Here is a 19,322-nt window from a genome sequence, read left to right as displayed (position 1 = left end):
GTGGTTCATGCCTGTAATCCCAGCACTTTGGGATGGCTAGTGGGAGGATTGCTTAAACCCAGAAGTTTGAGACCAGCCTGGGCAACATAATGAGACCCTGTCTCTACAAAAAATTTTTAAAAATTGGCTGCAGGCTGGGTGTGGTGGCTCAAGCCTGTAATCCCAGCACTTTGGGAGGTGGATCACGAGGTCAGGAGATAGAGACCATCCTGGCTAACACAGTGAAATCCCATCTCTACTAAAAATATAAAAAATTAGCCAGGCGTAGTGGCAGGTGCCTGTAGTCCCAGTTACTTGGGAGGCTGAGGCAGGAGAATGGTGTGAACCTGGGAGGCGGAGCTTGCAGTGAGCCGAGACCACGCCACTGCACTCCAGCCTGAGTGACAGACCGAGACTCCGTCTCAAAAAAAAAAAAAAAAAAAAAAATTGGCTGGGTATGGTGACGCTTGTCTGTGGTCCTAGCTACTTGGGAAGGTGTGGCGGGAGGATCACTTGAGCCTAAAAGGAGGTTGAGGCTGCAGTGAGTTGTGGTCATGCCACTGCCCTTTAGACAGAGCAAAACTCCATCTCAAAAGAAAAAAAGAAAAGAAATCTTATAGAAAAAGCCAAAGGGCTGTCCTGCCTTTGATAATGATGGAAAATACTATCATACATTAATCAATGTAATAGCCACTATCATCTTTAAAATAATGTTAACTTTTCTTCAAAAACTATATTACACATTGAGTGAATTCCAGACTTCTGGCAACATCTGACCTGATGCTAAGGAAAATATACAATAAAACTGCTGAATAAAATAGAAGAAATGCTAAAAATCTCCAAAGAGCATCCACGCATTTCTCTTACCATGCAGATTACAGAGATACTCCCGCATCTTCATGACCATCTGGGACCTCAGTCGCAGATTATATTGCATTTGGAAACTACGCAAGTCTAAGTAGCGATACTGCAACCGAAGAGCCTCTGTTTTCTAAAGAAATTGAAAGATTTTTCTAATTAAATATTTTTCAATATTAGAAAGGTATTATCTTTAGAAATAGAGTTTGAATTTTCAAAAACTTTAGCTCTGTCTTTAGTTTCTATCGTCAAGTAGCCCACTGTATGCTGTTAATTCCTATAACTTCTAAGTTTGTCAGTAGTGCAGATTTTACATTTTTTTACTATTCATTATTATTAATATCACTCTTCACTGACTGAAATTTGCCTACTTGACTAAAAAGTAGCTCCATCAACCCCTTAAACTTTGGCAAAGAACATTCTAAATTATAGTAATCCTACTTATATTTATATGCTTGGGAAGTCAAGAGTTGCTCTAAGCACACATTTTGTCACTTAATAGGTATAGGATCCCCTGTCCCATTTGGCCATTTCTAAGCTAGACATAATTTCCTTTCAAATGTTAAACAATAGCAACAAAAAACCTGAATAATATAACACCTCAAGTTTTAAAGAGAGAGTCACATTTTAATCTGTTGGAAAAACCAGTCTAGGTATTTAGGGACTGCAACAGTTTATTGAACTGTCACTATTTCAGAACAGTTTGTCAAGAGGTTGTACAACTAAGTGAACACTTCATGATGTGTCTACAATAAAATGTTTAATTTTGTAGAAGTTCAAGTTTTCTTTAAAAAAACTCTGAAAATACTTGACTAGTTATCAACATTTTCTAGGTACTCTATTTTATTAATAACAGAGGATGGTACCTTCATGAAGTCCTTAATTTCAAAGGGCAGCTTCTTGCAGGCATTCAGAAGTTCAGCTGTTTTAACTTTGATTTCAATCTCACCTGTTGGCATTTTCTTGGAGAGTGAGAAAGGAAGTGTTTTAAAAATTACTCATCAGGATATACACAAAATACACATTTGTAGAACATATGCATTTATTTACATATGGAAAATGTGCAAAGTCCTTCTAGTGTATAGTGTATAGTATAAAGCATACGTGTCTGTGCATGCTTTGACATTCTTATGCATATCTGTGGCCGATGTGTTCAGACATCAACAAATGTCATGGCATATCCTTGCAGTTTGATACTTGGGAGGCTGAGACAGGAGGATCACTTAAGCCCAGGAGTTCAAGAGCAGCCTGGGCAATACTGCAAGACCCCTGTCTCCAAACAAAAAAAGGGTGGGGTACGGTGGCTCACGCCTGTAATCCTGGCACTTTGGGAGGCTGAGATGGGCAGATCATGAGGTCAAGAGATGGAGACCATCCTGGCCAACATGGTGAAAGCCTCTCTTTGCTAAAAATACAAAAATTAGCTGGGCGTGGTGGCATGCGCCTGTAGTCCCAGCTACTTGGGAGGATGAGGCAGGAGAATCGCTTAAACCCAGGAGGCAGAGGTTGCAGTGAGCCGAGATTGTGCCACTGTACTCCAGTCTGGTGACAGAGCAAGACTTAGAATGCATATTTACATAGATGTGTGTGTTTATAGTCAAGATTTTGAAATCTGTCAGTTCATTTGTAGAATTTATTCAACTTTAGTGCCTAATGTCCAGTCATGTGTTGCCAGAATGTGTACACAGAGAGTACAAATGCATACAACAAAAATTACACAGTTATCTTCGAAACTACTTACTGGATTCTCCTGTCCTGCAGGACGGGAAATGACTGTACCAGACACTCGCACCACAGATTCCACAGGGGCTTCACATAAAATCTTCTTCACAGAGGCTGCCGACTACAGAACAAGGGGGAAAAGAGTTCTGAGAAACAAATGAACTTACAGGAATCTTCAGTAATTGTTAAGTCTATGGTTTTAAAAACGTTAATAGTCACAGCTTAATTACCATAAAGGCTAGGACTGCTCCTTAATGACTTTATGACCAAATTTAGTAAAAATTGCATCCCCATTTTGACTCTATATAATACAGCAAGTAAAGCTACTAGTTAGGAGCTTTAAAAAAACTTTCCTTACAGGAAAATAAGGATAAGAGTGACTATTATTAGTGTAAACAAGTCCCACATACTTGAAAAGCAATTGTCTCCAGGGTTAGTCTTAGGGACAGTTAAATCCAATAGCAATAATGAGTCAAAGTCAAAGGAGTTCTCCAGGGTTAGCTATACTCATCTCTGGATGTTGATCCCTAAAAGACAATTCACTGCTTTTTATTTATTTCAAAACTTAAGAGCTGAATAATTAATATTTTTCTTAGGCATACAAGCATTAGTAAAAATTACAATAGAAACCAACCTTGCCCAGTAAGTATGATAGAAGTTCTTTATTTTATCTAATTCTTTAATTTTAATTTTTTTTTTTTTTGACACAGGGTATCACTCTGGTTGCTGAGGCTGGAGTGCAGTGGTGTGATTTTGGCTCATTTCAGCCTCAACCTCCTGGGCTCAGAAGATTCTTCCAATTCAGCCTCCCAAGTAGCTGGGATTATAGGCACACGCCACCATGCCCAGCTAATTTTTTGTATTATTATTATTGTTTTTGAGATGGAGTCTTGCTTTGTCGCCCAGGCTGGTGTACAGTGGCGCAATCTCAGCCTACTGCAACCTCTGCCTCCTCGGTTCAAGTAAGTCTCCTGCCTCAGCCTCCTGAGTAGCTGGGGTTACAGGCGTCCACGACCACACTTGGCTAAATTTTTGTATTTTTAGTAGAGACAGGGTTTCACCATGTTGGTCAGGCTGGTCTTGAACTCCTGACTTCGACATCCACCCGCCTCAGCCTCCCAAAAGTGCTGGGATTACAGGCGTGAGCCACCACGCCTGGCCAATTTTTTGTATTTTTAGTAGAGATGAGGTTTCACTCTGTTGCCCAGGCTGGTCTCAACTCCTATACTCAATCTGCTGGCCTCGGCCTCCTAGAGCGCTGAGATTATAGGTGTGAGCCACCACCCCTGGCCTTGAATTTTTTAACTAAAAAAATTGTTTTTTCATAATATCACTCTGTCATATTGTATCTAATTTCAATGGTAATTAAATTAAATACTTTTTGAGCAGTTAGTACCTTCACATGGCTTCAAATTCAAAGGGTACAAAAAGATACAGTGAAAAGTTTCCCCCCATCCTTGTTTTCAAGGCCCTCAGTTCCTTCCCCCAGTAGCACCCAATGTTACCAGATACTTACGTATCCTTCCAGAGACATTTCATAACATATATACAAGCAAATCCACACACACACACACACACACACACACTGAATATATATCACTGAATATATATTCTGCCTCCTTCCCCTAGTTTTTATACAGAAGACAGCACTAGAGTGCTGGAGTTTAATAGCTGCTCTTCTGTATACTCAAGAATACCAGTTCTTCACTTAACAGTATTCCTTGGATTTTTTTTTTGCTATTAGAATATAACTTCTTCATTCTTTTTTGTATGGCGGAGCAGAGTATCTTATTGTAAGAATATACATTATTTTTAAAGCCAGTCTCTTATTGGAGGACATCTGGGTGGTTCCCAATTTTTTCTATTAAAAAGAATCCTGAAATGAATATCCTTGTACATATGTCATTTTGTATCTGTATAAATGAAATTAATGGCTCAAAGGATATATGCATTTATAGTTTTGATATTGCCAAATTGCTCTCCCTTCAGCTAGTGCCAATTTGTATTCCCTCCAGGAATTGAGCACCTGCTTTCCCAAACACAGTGTATTGTCAATCTAATGTGTTAAAAATGACAATTACATGCAGTTTTAATTCACATTTCCCTACCTATGAGTGAGGCTGGGCATACTTTCATTATGTCTACAAGCCATTTATATATTTTTTCCTCTAAAGTTTTTGTTCATATCCTAGGTTCATAATTCTACTGGGTCACTGGTCTTTTTGCCATGTCTTAACATTGCTTATGATATTTTTCAGTTTTCATTAACAATAAACTTCTGAATTTAAAACCTCTAACATGTTCATCTAACTACTTAGCTTACCCTAGCCACAGCATCAAAGAGGCTTTTAGATAATAACAGGAAATTTTCTATTACCTCATCCTGGGGAATGACAACTTGAACAAGCCCATGGAAATCTCTTAGGACCAAGAATGTGTTTTGCCTGATTAAGGGGAGGGGGAAAAAAAAGGAACATTTTAAGATAAAATCTCTAAGTCCAAAGTTTAAGCAGACAAAATAAAAAACAAAAATCCATGCAATTTTTCATGTTTCTTTTTTATGATAATTATGTATTTTCTTTACATTCATGCAGTTGTTATTTATGTAGCTCATTGATGAAAAAACATTGTTTTTTATTTCAGTTTCAATTTTTGTCTACTTATCTGATATATTAATCTTATACAGATGGCTTATTAATGAAAAATTATTATAGATGAACAATTAAAAAAATCTTTATTGGCTTAAGTCCTTATTAGAAAATTCTATTAAATTTGGAAACTTTGCACATAGTAAAATCCAAAGATAATATTTTAGCATAATGGAAACATCTGATGGATCATTTTTGAAATACGGCAATATAAAGTCTTTTTCTAAAAAAAGATACAATCTAAAATTTTCTGGAAGAGTTCCAACTACTAATTTAATACCTCTATGAATCATCAAAAGGTCCCAGAAATGCCAACCTCTATTTCTCATAGTGTCCTCAGCACCAGGAACAGGTACAGAAACACTCTTCAGATTTGGGTTCAGGAAACAAAGTCACTACACTTATGGGAAAACTATCTACCTACTTGGGACAAATTCCTTTTTTTTTCTTTTTTTTTTTTTTTCTGAGACGGAGTCTTGTTCTGTGGCCCAGGCTGGAGTGCAGTGGCACGATCTCAGCTCACTGCAACCTCTGCCTCCTGGGTTCAAGCAATTCTCCTGCCTCAGCCTCCTGAGTAGCTAGGATTACAGACGTGCGCCACCCCGCCTGGCTAATTTTTTTGTGTTTTTAGTAGAGATGGGGTTTCATCATGTTGGCCGGGCTGGTCTCGAACTCCTAACCTCGTGATCCGCCCGCCTCGGCCTCCCAAAGTGCTGGGATTACAGGCTTGAGCCACCGTGCCCGACCAATGACCTTTTTAAAGAATATGACCTTTTTAAAGAATATGTCCCAGCCTGGCGCCTAAGCCTGTAATCGAGACCATCCTGGCTGACACGGTGAAACCCCGAAACCTCGTCTCTACTAAAAAATACAAAAAACTAGCCGGGCGAGGTGGCGGGCGCCTGTAGTCCCAGCTATTCCGGAGGCTGAGGCAGGAGAATGGCGTAAACCCGGGAGGCGGAGATTGCAGTGAGCTGAGATCGCGCCACTGCACTCCAGCCTGGGCGACAGAGCTAGACTCCCTCTCAAAAAAAAAAAAAAAGAAAAAAAGAAAAAAGAAGGTCATATAACCTATGTATTTTGGATCTCTTCCATGTGAATTAACGTACTATTCAGGGATGTTCTGGAATAGAGAGATGAACAACAACAAAAATTGGGCTCTGATCTTAAAGAATCACTGTTTCTGGGCTTGTTCTCTACCTAAATGGACTAAAACGAGCTTTCTCCCCCATGCTATTGGAGTTTAACAGCTGGTTTATAGGAGACTGGCCCATTTTTAATTACTGGTCATAGGAACTCTTCAGTCTTGGTAAGCCCAGTGTCATTTCAGTCCATTTGGTGGATCAAGCTTCATTGTTATACCCTTGAACAGATGTTACTGGTACCTACTGAGAATGACATTTGGGCCTTTCAAAACTAAAACAAAGTTGAAAATTCAGTAAATTCTTAAACCTGCAGGAGTTGCAAAACGTTTTATTCTTCGGACTGGTTGTAAATTAGTAAAGGTTTAGAATTGCCCTAGGAAAACCACCACCATACATTCTTAGACTGTCTTCCTCAATTTACCTGCGGTACTGAATCCATCCACACAAGGTGACTTCTTGGCCTAAGTGAGACGAACGCAACTCTCCACATGTGTTGGTCCGGACAGCAAAGCTATTGAATTCTTTTTTTTTTTTTTTAAAAAGAGAAGAAACTTTAAAAGGCAAGATTAAAAATACATCACTTGCAGGATTGCTTAAAAATAAAAATCCTCAAAATATATCTTACGTATGTCAGGGAAACAGGTCATTCACTATTAAATTTACCTGCAAATGTGTCAAAAGCCAAGTGAATAACCGTAAATTTCTGTCTTGTGTTAGGAAATCAAAATTTTTTTGATCTTCTAGTATTTGCATTTACCTAAAATCCTAATTACCCAATTCTTAATATTGCACGTTTCTTCCCCAAATGAAATAGGATTTTAGAAACTGTAGAAATGGATGGTGCAGGAACTATTTAGTTTTAATATGAATCTACTGTTTAACAGCCACTTGTACACTAGAAAACACTATTATATTCTGTGAAAAATGATTTTTTCTTTTTTTTTGAGGCGGAGTCTCGCATTGTCGCCCAGGCTGGAGTGCAGTGGAGTGATCTCAGTTCACTGCAAGCTTCGCCTCCCGGGTTCACGCCATTCTCCTGCCTCTGCCTCCCTAGTAGCTGGGACTACAGGTGCCTGCCACCACGCCCGGCTAATTTTTGTTTTTTGGTATTATTAGTAGAGACGGGGTTTCACTTTGTTAGCCAGGATGGTCTCGATCTCCTGACCTCATGATCCGCTCGCCTCGGCCTCCCAAAGTGCTGGGATTACAAGCGTGAGCCACCGCGCCCGGCCGAAAAAGGATTTTTTAAGGTATCAACCAAAAGCAGAGTATTCTATATATTAACGTGGTTACCTTTTTGTGGTCTTTCTAAAAACTCAGGGAAAAAAACTGCCTTATAATGAATGAAAAGAGTGAATGATCTGCTTCTACACATAAGGCTATCCAGTTAAGAATGGGGGAAAATATGGAATAAAAGCTCTCCAGTCGTAGATAACAGGTTGAAGTACTGCTCATAGGACAGATCTCTTCGCTATTTTCACCTGGATTTCTCCTCTGTGAACTCTGCACCAGCCTTCTGTAGAGAGAACCCCAGATCGGTTGGGTGGTCTTTCGGATGGGTCTGGATAAACCCTTGTACAGCTGACTTAACCAAGAAGGGAAGTACATGTTGGAACCACACGATGGCGAAAAACAATCACGAATCCCACGCTGCCGGTTGTTAAAAGTCAGCTTTGGAAATACACAGAAATCCCTTAAAATTCCAGGAGTTCCCACTCTCTTCTCGAATATTTAAGTCCTCCGCACAACATTCGAGTACACGTGTCTAGAAACAAGACAAATCTCCAACGTCTCTGGGGTGCTTGATGGGGTGGAGATAAGGGAAAGATCTTTCCCCGAGTCTTAAAGCATCAGTCTGCACTTCTACTCAACAAGTCTGCAACCAAAAGTGACGAAGAGAGAGCGACTCCACGTAGCGGCGCCAGGCGCGAGCCCGACAACCAGAGGCGGTCACTAGGCATACGCCCTACCCTTCTTTCCACGCTTCCCGAGAGGCTCCCGCGGCCAGAACCGGAAAACAAGGAGTAACAGTCGCGTTTCAAATCTCGCAGACCTGCTGGCCGATCTCCAGTCTTCTGAAAGAGGAAGGCGAGCAAAGCCAAAATCCTCCCAGAGTCCGAACCCAAACACAGATCGCCGTGGGGGTCCAAGCGCCCTTCAACTCCGCCCACTAGTGCCCAAGATTACGGGAAAGGAATTCAACGAATCAGTGGTGAGGTGCCGCCGCCATGCTTACTACGGGCGGAAATTTGAGAGAAAGCTTCGCACCGGTAGGAAAACGGACGAGCAACCGAGGACGGTTGGAAAGGTTGACGATAATGGTTAAGTGGCTCGGCCTTGCCCTCAGTTAAAATGGCAATTTTAGTTGCCTCACTGAGACGGAATCGGTGAGGCGCTAAGGAGGCTTCCTGCGTGGAGCCGCAGAGCGAGTCGGGAAACGATTTTAAACTGAAGAGGCGGCGGAGGACCGAATTGCCTTTTCACAACGGCGTGATTTCAGAGCTGGGCTGGTCTCTGACAGGCTCAGCTGAAGAGGGACGGGTTGGGACGCACTGTCCTTTTGCCCTTCCCCCTTCGCCAGCAGAAGCTGACTCCGCAGAGCTGGGTGAGCGGAAATGTCCCTCCCAGAGTGAAGTCGCAGGGCCCGCCCCGCGTCTGAGGGAGTGGAGGTCTTCCTGGGTGCGTTTGTGTCTCTTGTGAACCCACTTGTGGTGGAGCGAGAGGGAATTTGGAAGGGCCAGGGGTTAGTCTGGCCTCTCTCTTAGCTGTCATTTTGGCCGGTTTTTTTCTTTCTTTCTTTCTTTCTTCAGGGGATTTCAGTCTCGACATAGTTTTGGAGCCGGACTTCTGAAGAATGATTGATGAATCCGGAATGGGTGACAGCGTCATCACGGCATTTTATTGGTAAAAATGCTTTGTATTGGTTCCGGACCTGCTTTAACTTTGTATTTGCCCTGCTGTGTGGTCATTATCTTCACAATACTTGTGTGTTAAGGTGTGTTTAAGCACTACGTGCATAATACCCGGCTAAGTATTGGCATTAGGGCGGCTGGATTTAGGTATTGGTGGCAGTGTAGAAAAGTGATCAAGTCAGAGCCCCTTCACGGACTAACCACAAGAGAAACAACAAAGCTTTACTTGTGTGCTGTGAACTACAACCGCAAGTGGAATTGTCAAGAGAACTAGCCCTGCCAAGCTCTGGAAAACTTGTGAGGAGATGGCACATGGAAAATGGATAAGATTTGCTCAGACAAACGGGAGTAGGAAGTATTTTTGATTGTCGATAAGGTGAATAAAAAGGCAGGGAGAATAGTAGAGTGATCATCTGTCTAGAGTAGGGGGTGCATGTTTGGATATAGGGCTGTGATTTAACCTTTTAAAGAATTGACTACTGGAACTTTCTTCACTCCCACCTCCCCTTATCCCCCAATGTTGTATACAAAACCTTAGAGGAAGTGTATGCAGAATGTTGGATTTTGGAAAGGCTACTTGGGGTAAGAACTGAAGCAGTAGAAAGTGAACCTGGATAGGATCAGATAATAAGATCAAATACAGTAGTGCCTTGAAAACCAGACAGGAATTCTGATTCTACTTCATATAGATGTATGGGAACTGTTATGGGATCTCAAGCAAGGTAATGGTAAAAGTGGTGACAATGAAAGACTGATGATGGATTAGGGAAAGGGGCTAAGATTGGGAAAAAGATAAGTAGCTATAATTGAGAATGAGAGTGAAGCCCACATCTAAGAGGACAAGTGTATATCTTTTTAAGAAATATGTCAGAGGCCAGATGTGGTGGCTCATGCCTGTAATCCCAGCACTTTGGGAGGCCAAGGCAGGCGGATCATCTGAGGTCAGGAGTTCAAGACCAGCCTGGCCAACATGGTGAAACCCCATCTCTACCAAAAAATACAAAAATTAACCAGGCATGGTGGTGCACGCCTGTAGTCCCAGCTACTTGGAGGCTGAGGCAGGAGAATCACTTGAACCTGGGAGGTGGAGGTTGCAGTGAGCCAAGATCGCACCACTGCACTGCAGCCTGGGAGACAGAGTGAGACTCTGTCTTAAAAAAAAAAAGAAATATGTCAGAATTTGATGATAAAGTTAACAAAGTAACAAAGTTAACTTTTTAGATGTAAAGGTGATGTTGAAGGAAGAGTAAAAGATGATGAAAGTATTTTTTTAGTAGGGAAAGAAAACGGAAAAATGGAATTATTACTGAGCAAAACAGAGTACAGTAGTTGGCAAAGAAAGATTGAATGAGATGTGATGATTAGTTTTGAACTTAATGAGTCTGACAACATGAAAGTTTAACATCTTATAGGAAGTTGGAAATGCAGGACTGGGTTGTAGCTGTAATGGTCTGAAGATAGAGATTTAGGAGTCATATAGAATGATTATTTTCCTATGTAGAATGAATGATTTTCAGAGTCTGGGGCCACCTATTATTGGAACATGAGGGAAAAAAAGAATCAGTAAAGAAATTGGAACTATAAAAAGTAAGGAGGAGAAAAGCCCCTAAAAAATGGAGTGTCAGGAAACAAGGCCCCAGAAAGTTTAGAGGAGGAAGGATGAACAAACTTGATGAACAAAGTATTTGGCCATGGTTTTGGCAAAAATAATGATCTTCAAAAGTGCAGTTTCTTTATAGTGATAGATGGAAAAAAGAGATTGCTGAAGAGTTCTAGTAAAATACTTATTAGTAACTGGAGGCAGTAGGTGTAGACCACATTTCCAGGAGATTGGTCTCAGAAGGAATGAGATGAATTGGATTTAAACACAAATTTTTAATGTTAGAAATACTAGAATATGCTTGGCAGTGAAAGAAAAGGATGCTGTATAGGAGTGATTAAAGATAATAGAGAGGTGAAGTACAGCCTGGTGTGGCAGTGCATGCCTGTAGTCCCAGCTACTCAAGAGGCTGAGGTGGGAGGATCGCTTGAGCCCAGGAGGTCGAGGCTGCAGTGGTATCGGGCTACTGCGCTCCAGCCTGGACAACAGAGTGAGACCCTGTCTCAAAAAAAAAAAAGTTGAAGTACACAAAGGAGATGGTGTCCAGAGGAGATAAAAGTAAGAGGACCTTTTTGCTTCTGATTGGAAGGAAGAGTATTGGGACAGTAATATATTGATTCAAGGTATATTTATAACATCTTGATTATTGTGCTGGGCAAAATTACACGTTCTTGAGTGTGATATGAGAAGGTAAAGTAAATACAACTCATTTGCTAATCTTTAATTCATGGATTGGGCTATTTTATTTTACTTTAACATTAAATACTCAACGGACATGTTTTTTCAAAACCATCCCTCTTAGTGCCGGTAGTGTTTTTCTCATCTCATTTATTGCTGGAATTTTTAAAGTCACCTAGACTTTAAAATCTTTTTGGAATTCATAGCATTTCTCTTTTAAGGAGTCAAATTCAGCAGGGCTTATGTTGCCTCATAATTGATCCCTGTTTAAAAGGCAGCGTGAAAGAAGTAGCTAAGTGCACTCATTGCAGAGTTAGACTGTCTGGATTCAAATCCTAACTCTTCCACTCTAACTGCTTGACTTTGGTAAGTTAACGTTACTTGTCTGATTTCCTGTTTGTCAGCTGGGAGCATGATCTACTTCATGGGGTTGTTTGAAGATTAAATGAGAAAATATAAAGGTCTTAGAAGAGTACTTGAAACATGATGAATGCTCAATAAGTGCTAGCAATTATTGCACCAAGTAACAAATTTGAAGGAAACATTATGTGTAAGTAGTACTGATTAAAATTCCCTTTGAAATAGGTAATTCAATGTGCATTTAAAGTTAGGATGCTTTAGAGTAGCTGCTATTTAAATTGTGTGGTGTGTGGTGTAGAGTCCTGTATTCACCACAATGAAGATACAGTTCTATCACCACAAGGAATTCTTGTGTTGCCTTTTTATAGTCACATTTATGTCCCTCCCACCCTCTTACCTTTTCCTAATCTCTGTCAGCCATTCATCTGTTCTTCATTCCTTTAATTTGTCATTTAAAAAATGTTAAATGTATGAAATTTTATATGTGACCTTTTTGGATTGGCTTTAACATCCAAGTTGTTGCATGTATCAATAATTTGTTTCTTTTCATTGCAGAGTACTATTACATGGTGTGGATGTACCACAGTTTATTTAATCATTCACCCACTGAGTCATTTTCAATTTTTGGCTATTATGAATAAAGCTAATATGAATATTTGTAAAAATAAATAAATAAATTGTGTGGTATATGAACTTGCTCTGGACATTATTTGAGCTTTAAGGACAAATAATGCTACATGTTTAGTTTATGTATTTATTAATTAGAGAGGATCTCACTCTGTTGCCCAGGCTAAAGTGCAGTGGTGTGATCATCGCTCATTATAGCCTTAAACTCCTGGGCTCAAGCAGTCCTCCTGCCTCAGCCTCTCAAGTGGCTAGGACTACCACCATGCCAGGCTAATTATGTTTAATTTATGGAGTTTTGTGCAAAATATAAATGGTGTCCTAGTCTAACATATTGAAATTGAAGATACAGGTTGAGCATCCCTAATTAGAAAATCTGAGGTCTGAAATGCCCCATAATGTGAATCTTTTTGAGCACTGACATGATGTTGAAAGGAAGTGTTCACTGGAGCATTTTGGATTTCAGATTTTTTGGATTAAGGATGCTTGACCAGTGTGATACAAATATTCCCAAATTTGACAAAATCTGAAATCCAAAAACACTTTTGGTCCTAAGCATTTCGGATAAGGGATGCTCAACCTGTACTATTTTAAATATAATACCATTTAAATATGGACCGGGTGCAGTGGCTAACGCCTGTAATCCCAACACTTTGGGAGGCTGGTGGATCACCTGAGGTCAGGAGTTCAAGACCAGCCTGGCCAACGTGGTGAAACCCTATCTCTATTAAAAATACAAAAACAAACAAACAAACAAACAAAAAATGAGCGAGGCATGGTGGTGGGCGCCTGTAATCTCAGCTGCTTGGGAGGCTGAGGCAAGAGAATTGCTGGAGCCTGGGAGGCAGAGGTTGCAGTGAGCCGGGATCGTGCAGTTGCACTCCAGCCCAGACAACAGTTAGACTCCATCTCAAAAAATAAAATAAAATGAGTAAATATAGTAATACAACTTTTTATTCGTAAAAAACTTTTCAAAAGGGTAATTGTGTAGTAGTTGAGACTTATCATAACTTTGTTGTTGTTGTTGTTGCTGAGATGGAGTCTTGCTGTGTCTCACCCAGGCTGGAGTACAGTGGCGTGATCTCGGCTCATTGAAGCCTCCACCTCCCAAGTTCAAGAGATTCTCCTGTCTCAGCCTCCTGAGTAGCTGGGACTACAGGTGTGTGCCACCATACCCAGCTAATTTTTGTATTTTTAGTAGAGACGGGGTTTCACCATGTTGGCCAGGCTTGTCTCAAACTTCTGACCGCAGGTGATCAACTTTTCCTTGGCCTCCCAAAGTGTTGGAATTACAGGCATGAGCCACTACGCCCAGCCGAGACTAATCATAACTTTGAAATGATAATTCCTTTTAATGAAAATTGTATTTTAATTTTGTGTGTCTTTTTTTTCTTGAGAGGGTCTTGCTCTGTCACCCAGGCTGGAATTCAGTGGCATGATCACATCTCAACTGCAGCCTTGACCTCCTGGGCTCATGCAGTCCTACTTCAGCCTCCTGATTAACTGGGACCACAGGCATGTACCACCACACCTAGCTAGTTATTTTTTATTTTTTGTAGAGATGGAGTCTCACAGTGTTGCCCAGGCTTGTCTCAGACAGCTGGGCTCAAGTGATCCACCTGCTTCAGCCTCCCAAAATATTGGGATTATAGTCATGAGCTACCATGCCTGGCCCTAATTTGGAAGTTCTATGAAATACTTCCATTTAATCGAACCAATACTTGTTTAACAATTAAAGGACACTCAGCATTGTATTTGGGTAATTATACATACATTGGGAAATATAAAGCATGGTTTCAGTGACAGTAGCTTAGTATTACTGGGAATACAAGAAATCCACACTAAAAAATGGTACAAGGAAGTATATGAACAGGGGCTAAAATGAGTGGTACAGACTGGGTGATTGAATCTCCAAGGATGTTGTAGAACATTCTTGAGGGATTTTTTTCAGACTTTGAGATGAGAACTCATACAGCACACACACACATGCATACTCTGCTTCCAGGAATGAGCCACTGATAACAGATAACAGATAAAAGTCTATGTCATAGGTATTTCAGGACCAAAAGGTTAAAAACACCCTACTTTGAAAGGAGATCAAATTTCTAGCATGGTCTTAAAGGAGGTGAGATGGGAAAAGGACGCTTAAGATAGGGAATATAGTTGAGAAGCAACCACATGAAGATAAGAATATGTTTATGTCCCAGGTTGGAGAGGAGAATTAGGAAGATAAGGAGAAGCTGAATTAGAAAGACCTTAAACCCAGCAGAAGAGTTTAGGATTTGTCTTGTTACTGTAAAGGTTGTTGCACAGATAAAAAGTCTATTTCTGGAAGAATGGATTACTCTTAGATACGGAGAACTCTTAGTTGTGGCTAAGGAATTAGCTTTGTGAAGGGATGACAGATTCTGTTTTTTGTTTTTTTTTTAACATTTTTTAAAAATTTATTTTTTTGTTGTTATACTTTAAGTTCTAGGGTACATGTGCACAACATGCAGGTTTGTTACATAGGTATACATGTGCCATGTTGGTTTGCTGCAGCCATCAACCTGTCATTTACATCAGGTATATCTCCTAATGCTATCCCTCCCCCAGCCCCCAACCCCCTGACAGGCCCTGATGTGTGATGTTCCCTGCCCTGTGTCCAAGTGTTTGCATTGATCAGTTCCCACCTGTGAGTGAGAACATGCAGTGTTTGGTTGTCTGTCCTTGTGATAGTTTACTGAGAATGGTGGTTTCCAGCTTCATCCATGTCCCTGCAAAGGACATGAACTCACCCTTTTTTATGGCTGCATAGCTTTCCATGGTGTATATATGCCACATTTTCTTAATCTAGTCTATTATTGATGGACATTTGGGTTGGTTCCAAGTCTTTGCTATTGTGAATAGTGCCGCAGTAAACATACGTGTGCATGTGTCTTTATAATAACATGATTTATAATCCTTTGGGTATATACCAAGTAACAGGATTGCTGGATCAAATGGTATTTCTAGTCTTGAGGAATCGCCACACTGTTTTCCACAAAAGAACTAATTTACACTCCCACCAACAGTGTAAAAACATTCCTATTTCTCTACATCCTCTTCAGCATCTGTTGTTTCCTATTGTTTTAATGATCGCCATTCTAACTGGCATAAGATGATATCTCATTGTGGTTTTGATTTGCATTTCTCTGATGGCCAGTGATGAGGAGCATTTTTTCATGTGTCTTTTGGCTTCATAAATGTCTTCTTTTGAGAAGTGTCTGTTCATATCCTTTGCCCACTTTTTGATGGGGTTGTTTTTTTCTTGTAAATTTGTTTAAGTTCTTTGCACATTCTGGATATTAGCCCTTTGTCAGATGAGTAGATTGCAAAAATTTTCTCCCATTCTGTAGGTTGCCTGTTCACTCTGATGGTAGTTTCTTTTGCTGTGCAGAAGGTCTTTAGTTTTTTTTTTTTTCCAAGATGGAGTCTCGCTCTGTCACCCAGGCTGGAGTGCAGTGGCACAATTTCGGCTCACTGCAACCTCCGCCTCCCCGGGTTCAGTGATTCTCTTGCCTCAGCCTCCCAAGTGGCTGGGATTACAGGCACATGTCACCATGCCTGGCTAATTTTTATATTTTTAGTAGAAACAGGGTTTCACCATATTGTCAAGATTGGTCTTGAGCTCCAGACCTTGTGATCTGCCCGCCAGAATGCTGGGATTACAGGCATGAGCCACAGCACCCGGCCTGGTCTTTAGTTTAATTAGATCCCATTTGTCTATTTTGGCTTTTGTTGCCATTGATTTTGGTGTTTTAGTCATGAAGTCCTTGCCCATGCCTGTGTCCTGATTGGTATTGCCTCGGTTTTCTTCTAGGGTTTTTATGGTTTTAGGTCTAACAATTACATCTTTAATCCATCTTGAATTAATTTTTGTTGTAAGATGTAAGGAAGGGATCCAGTTTCAGCTTTCTACATATAGCTAGCCAGTTTTCCCAGCACCATTTATTTTTATTTTATTTTATTTTATTTTATTTTATTTTATTTTATTTTTTTGAGACGGAGTCTCGCAGTCGCCCAGGGTGGAGTGCAGTGGCCGGATCTCAGCTCACTGCAAGCTCCGCCTCCCGGGTTTATGCCATTCTCCTGCCTCAGCCTCCCGAGTAGCTGGGACTACAGGCGCCCGCCAACTCGCCCAGCTAGTTTTTTGTATTTTTTAGTAGAGACGGGGTTTCGCCGTGTTAGCCAGGATGGTCTCGATCTCCTGACCTCGTGATCCACCCGTCTCGGCCTCCCAAAGTGCTGGGATTACAGGCTTGAGCCACCGCGCCCGGCCCCCAGCACCATTTATTAAACAGGGAATCTTTTTCCCATCTCTTGTTTTTGTCAGTTTTGTCAAAGACTGTCAAAACAGCATGGTACTGGTACCAAAACAGATATACAGATGGTTCTAGATGTGTGGTGTTATTTCTGAGGCCTCTGTTCTTTTCCCTTGGTCTATATATCTGTTTTGGTACCAGTACTGTGCTGTTTTGGTTACTGTGGCCTTGTAGTATAGTTTGAAGTGAGGTGGCATGATGCCTCCAGCTTTGTTCTTTTTGCTTAGGATTATCTTGGCAATGTGGGATCTTTTTTGATTCCATGTGAACTATAAAGTTTTTTCCAATTCTGTGAAGAAAGTCATTGGTAACTTGATGGGGATGGCATTGGAACTATAAATTACCTTGGGCGGTATGGCCATTTCACAATATTGATTCTTCCTGTCCATGAGCATGGAATGTTCTTCCATTTGTTTGTGTCCTCTTTTATTTTGTTGAGCAGTGGTTTGTAGTTCTCCTTGAAGAGGTCCTTCACATCTCTTGTAAGTTGGATTCCTCAGTATTTTATTCTCTTCGTAACAATTGTGAATGGGAGTACACTCATGATTTTGCTCTGTTTCTCTATTTGGTGTATAAGAATGCTTGTGATTTTTGCATATTGATTTTGTATCCTGAGACTTTGCTGAAGTTGCTTATCAGCTCAAGGAGATTTTGGGCTGAGATGATGGGATTTTCTAAATATACAATCATGTCATTTGACTTCCTCTTTTCCTAATTGGATGCCCTTTATTTCTCTCTCTTGCCTGATTGCCCTGTCCAGAACTTCCAACACTATGTTGAATAGGAGTGGTGAGAGAGGGAATCCTTGTCTTGTGCCGGTTTTCAAAGGGAATGCTTCCAGTTTTTGCCCATTCTGTATGATATTGGTTGTGGGTTTGTCATAAATAGCTGTTATTATCTTGAGATACGTTCTATCAATATCTAGTTTTTTGAGAGTTTTTAGCATGAAGGGCTGTTGAATTTTGTCAAATGCCTTTTCTGCATCTATTGAGATAATCATGTGGTTTTTGTTGTTTCTGTTAATGTGATGAATTACATTTATTGATTCGCATATGTTGAATCAGCCTTGCATCCCAGGGATGAAGCTGACTTGATCATGGTGGATAAGCTTTTTGATGTGCTGCTGGATTCAGTTTGCCAGTATTTTATTGATTTTCGCATTGATGTTCTTCAGGGATATTGGTCTAAAATTCTCTTTTTTTGTTGTGTCTGTGCCAGGTTTTGGTATCAGGATGATGTTGGCCTCATAAAATGAGTTAGGGAGGATTCCCTCTTTTTCTGTTGATTGGGATAGTTTCAGAAGGAATGGTACCAGCTCCCCTTTGTACATCTGGTAGAATTCGGCTGTGAATCCATTTGGTCCTAGACTTTTTTGGTTGGTAGGCTATTAATTATTGCCTCAATTTCAGAGCCTGTTATTGGTCTATTCAGAGTTTTGACTTCTCCCTGGTTTAGTCTTGGGAGGGTGTATGTGTCCAGGAATTTATCCATTTCTTCTAGATTTTCTAGTTTATTTACGTAGAAGTATTTATAGTATTCTCTGATGGTAGTTTGTATTTCTGTGGCATTGGTAGTGATATCCCTTTATCATTTTTTATTGCATCTTTTTGAGTCTTCTCTCTTTTCTTCTTTATTAGTCTTGCTAGCAGTCTATCAATTTTGTTGATCTTTTCAAAAACCAACTCCTGGATTCACTGATTTTTTGAAGGGTGTTTTTGTGTGTCTATCTCCTTCGGTTTTGCTCTGTTCTTAGTCATTTCTTGCCTTCTGCTAGCTTTTGAATGTGTTTGCTCTTGCTTCTCTAGTTCTTTTAATTGTGATGTTAGGGTGTTGATTTTAGATCTTTCCTGCTTTCTGTTGTGGGCATTTAGTGCTATAAATTTCCTTCTACACTCTGCTTTAAATGTGTCCCAGAGATTCTGGTACATTGCGTCTTTGTTCTCATTGGTTTCAAAGAACATCTTTATTTCTGCCTTCATTTTGTTATTTAACCAGTAGTCATTCAGGAGCAGGTTGTTCAGTTTCCATGTAGTTGTGTGGTTTTGAATGAATTTTTTAATCCTGAGTTCTAATTTTGATTGCACTGTGGTCTGAGAGACAGTTTGTTGTGATTTCTGTTCTTTTACATTTGCTGAGGAGTGCTTTACTTCCAATTATGTGGTCAGTTTTAGAATAAGTGCAATGTGGTGATGAGAAGAATGTATATTCTGTTGATTTGAGGTGGAGAGTTCTGTAGATGTCTATTAGGTCCGCTTGGTGCAGAGCTGAGTTCAAGTCCTGGATATCCTTTTTAACCTTCTGTCTCATTGATCTAATACTGATGTTGGGGTATTAAAGTCTCCCAGTATTATTGTGTGGGATTCTAAGTCTCTTTGTAGGTCTCTAAGGACTTGCTTTATGAATCTGGGTACTCCTGTATTGGGTGCATATATATTTAAGGTTAGTTAGCTCTT

General features: G+C 40.3%; 2 protein-coding genes across 5 annotated transcripts in view; one reads left to right on the top strand and one right to left on the bottom strand.

Moving 5' to 3' along the window:
* DARS2 (aspartyl-tRNA synthetase 2, mitochondrial) overlaps positions 1-8,511 on the bottom strand; it is a 34,841-nt gene extending 26,330 nt beyond the window's left edge. Inside the window, exons 1-6 of the mRNA XM_033200627.1 lie at positions 7,834-8,511; positions 6,774-6,873; positions 4,937-5,003; positions 2,579-2,680; positions 1,704-1,799; positions 847-970 (exon numbers count right to left, since the gene is read on the bottom strand). Of these exons, the coding sequence (XP_033056518.1) occupies positions 847-970; positions 1,704-1,799; positions 2,579-2,680; positions 4,937-5,003; positions 6,774-6,873; positions 7,834-7,960 (616 nt within the window). The 5' untranslated portion in view covers positions 7,961-8,511. The remainder of the gene's footprint in view (positions 1-846; positions 971-1,703; positions 1,800-2,578; positions 2,681-4,936; positions 5,004-6,773; positions 6,874-7,833) is intronic.
* Positions 8,505-19,322, top strand: part of CENPL (centromere protein L) — a 27,486-nt gene continuing 16,668 nt past the window's right edge. Inside the window, exons 1-2 of one of the 4 annotated variants that reach the window (XM_033200628.1) lie at positions 8,505-8,957; positions 9,163-9,256. The gene's annotated coding sequence lies outside the window, so the exon portion shown is untranslated. Of the gene's footprint in view, positions 9,032-9,162; positions 9,257-13,624; positions 13,686-19,322 lie in introns of those variants that run through there. The other 3 variants (XM_033200629.1, XM_033200630.1, XM_033200632.1) reach the window with 3 other exon arrangements.

The sequence above is a fragment of the Trachypithecus francoisi genome, unplaced genomic scaffold (assembly GCF_009764315.1).
Source record: "Trachypithecus francoisi isolate TF-2019V2 unplaced genomic scaffold, Tfra_2.0 Lachesis_group5, whole genome shotgun sequence".
Lineage (NCBI taxonomy): Eukaryota > Metazoa > Chordata > Mammalia > Primates > Cercopithecidae > Trachypithecus > Trachypithecus francoisi.
This window is presented reverse-complemented; position numbering and strand designations above follow the sequence as displayed.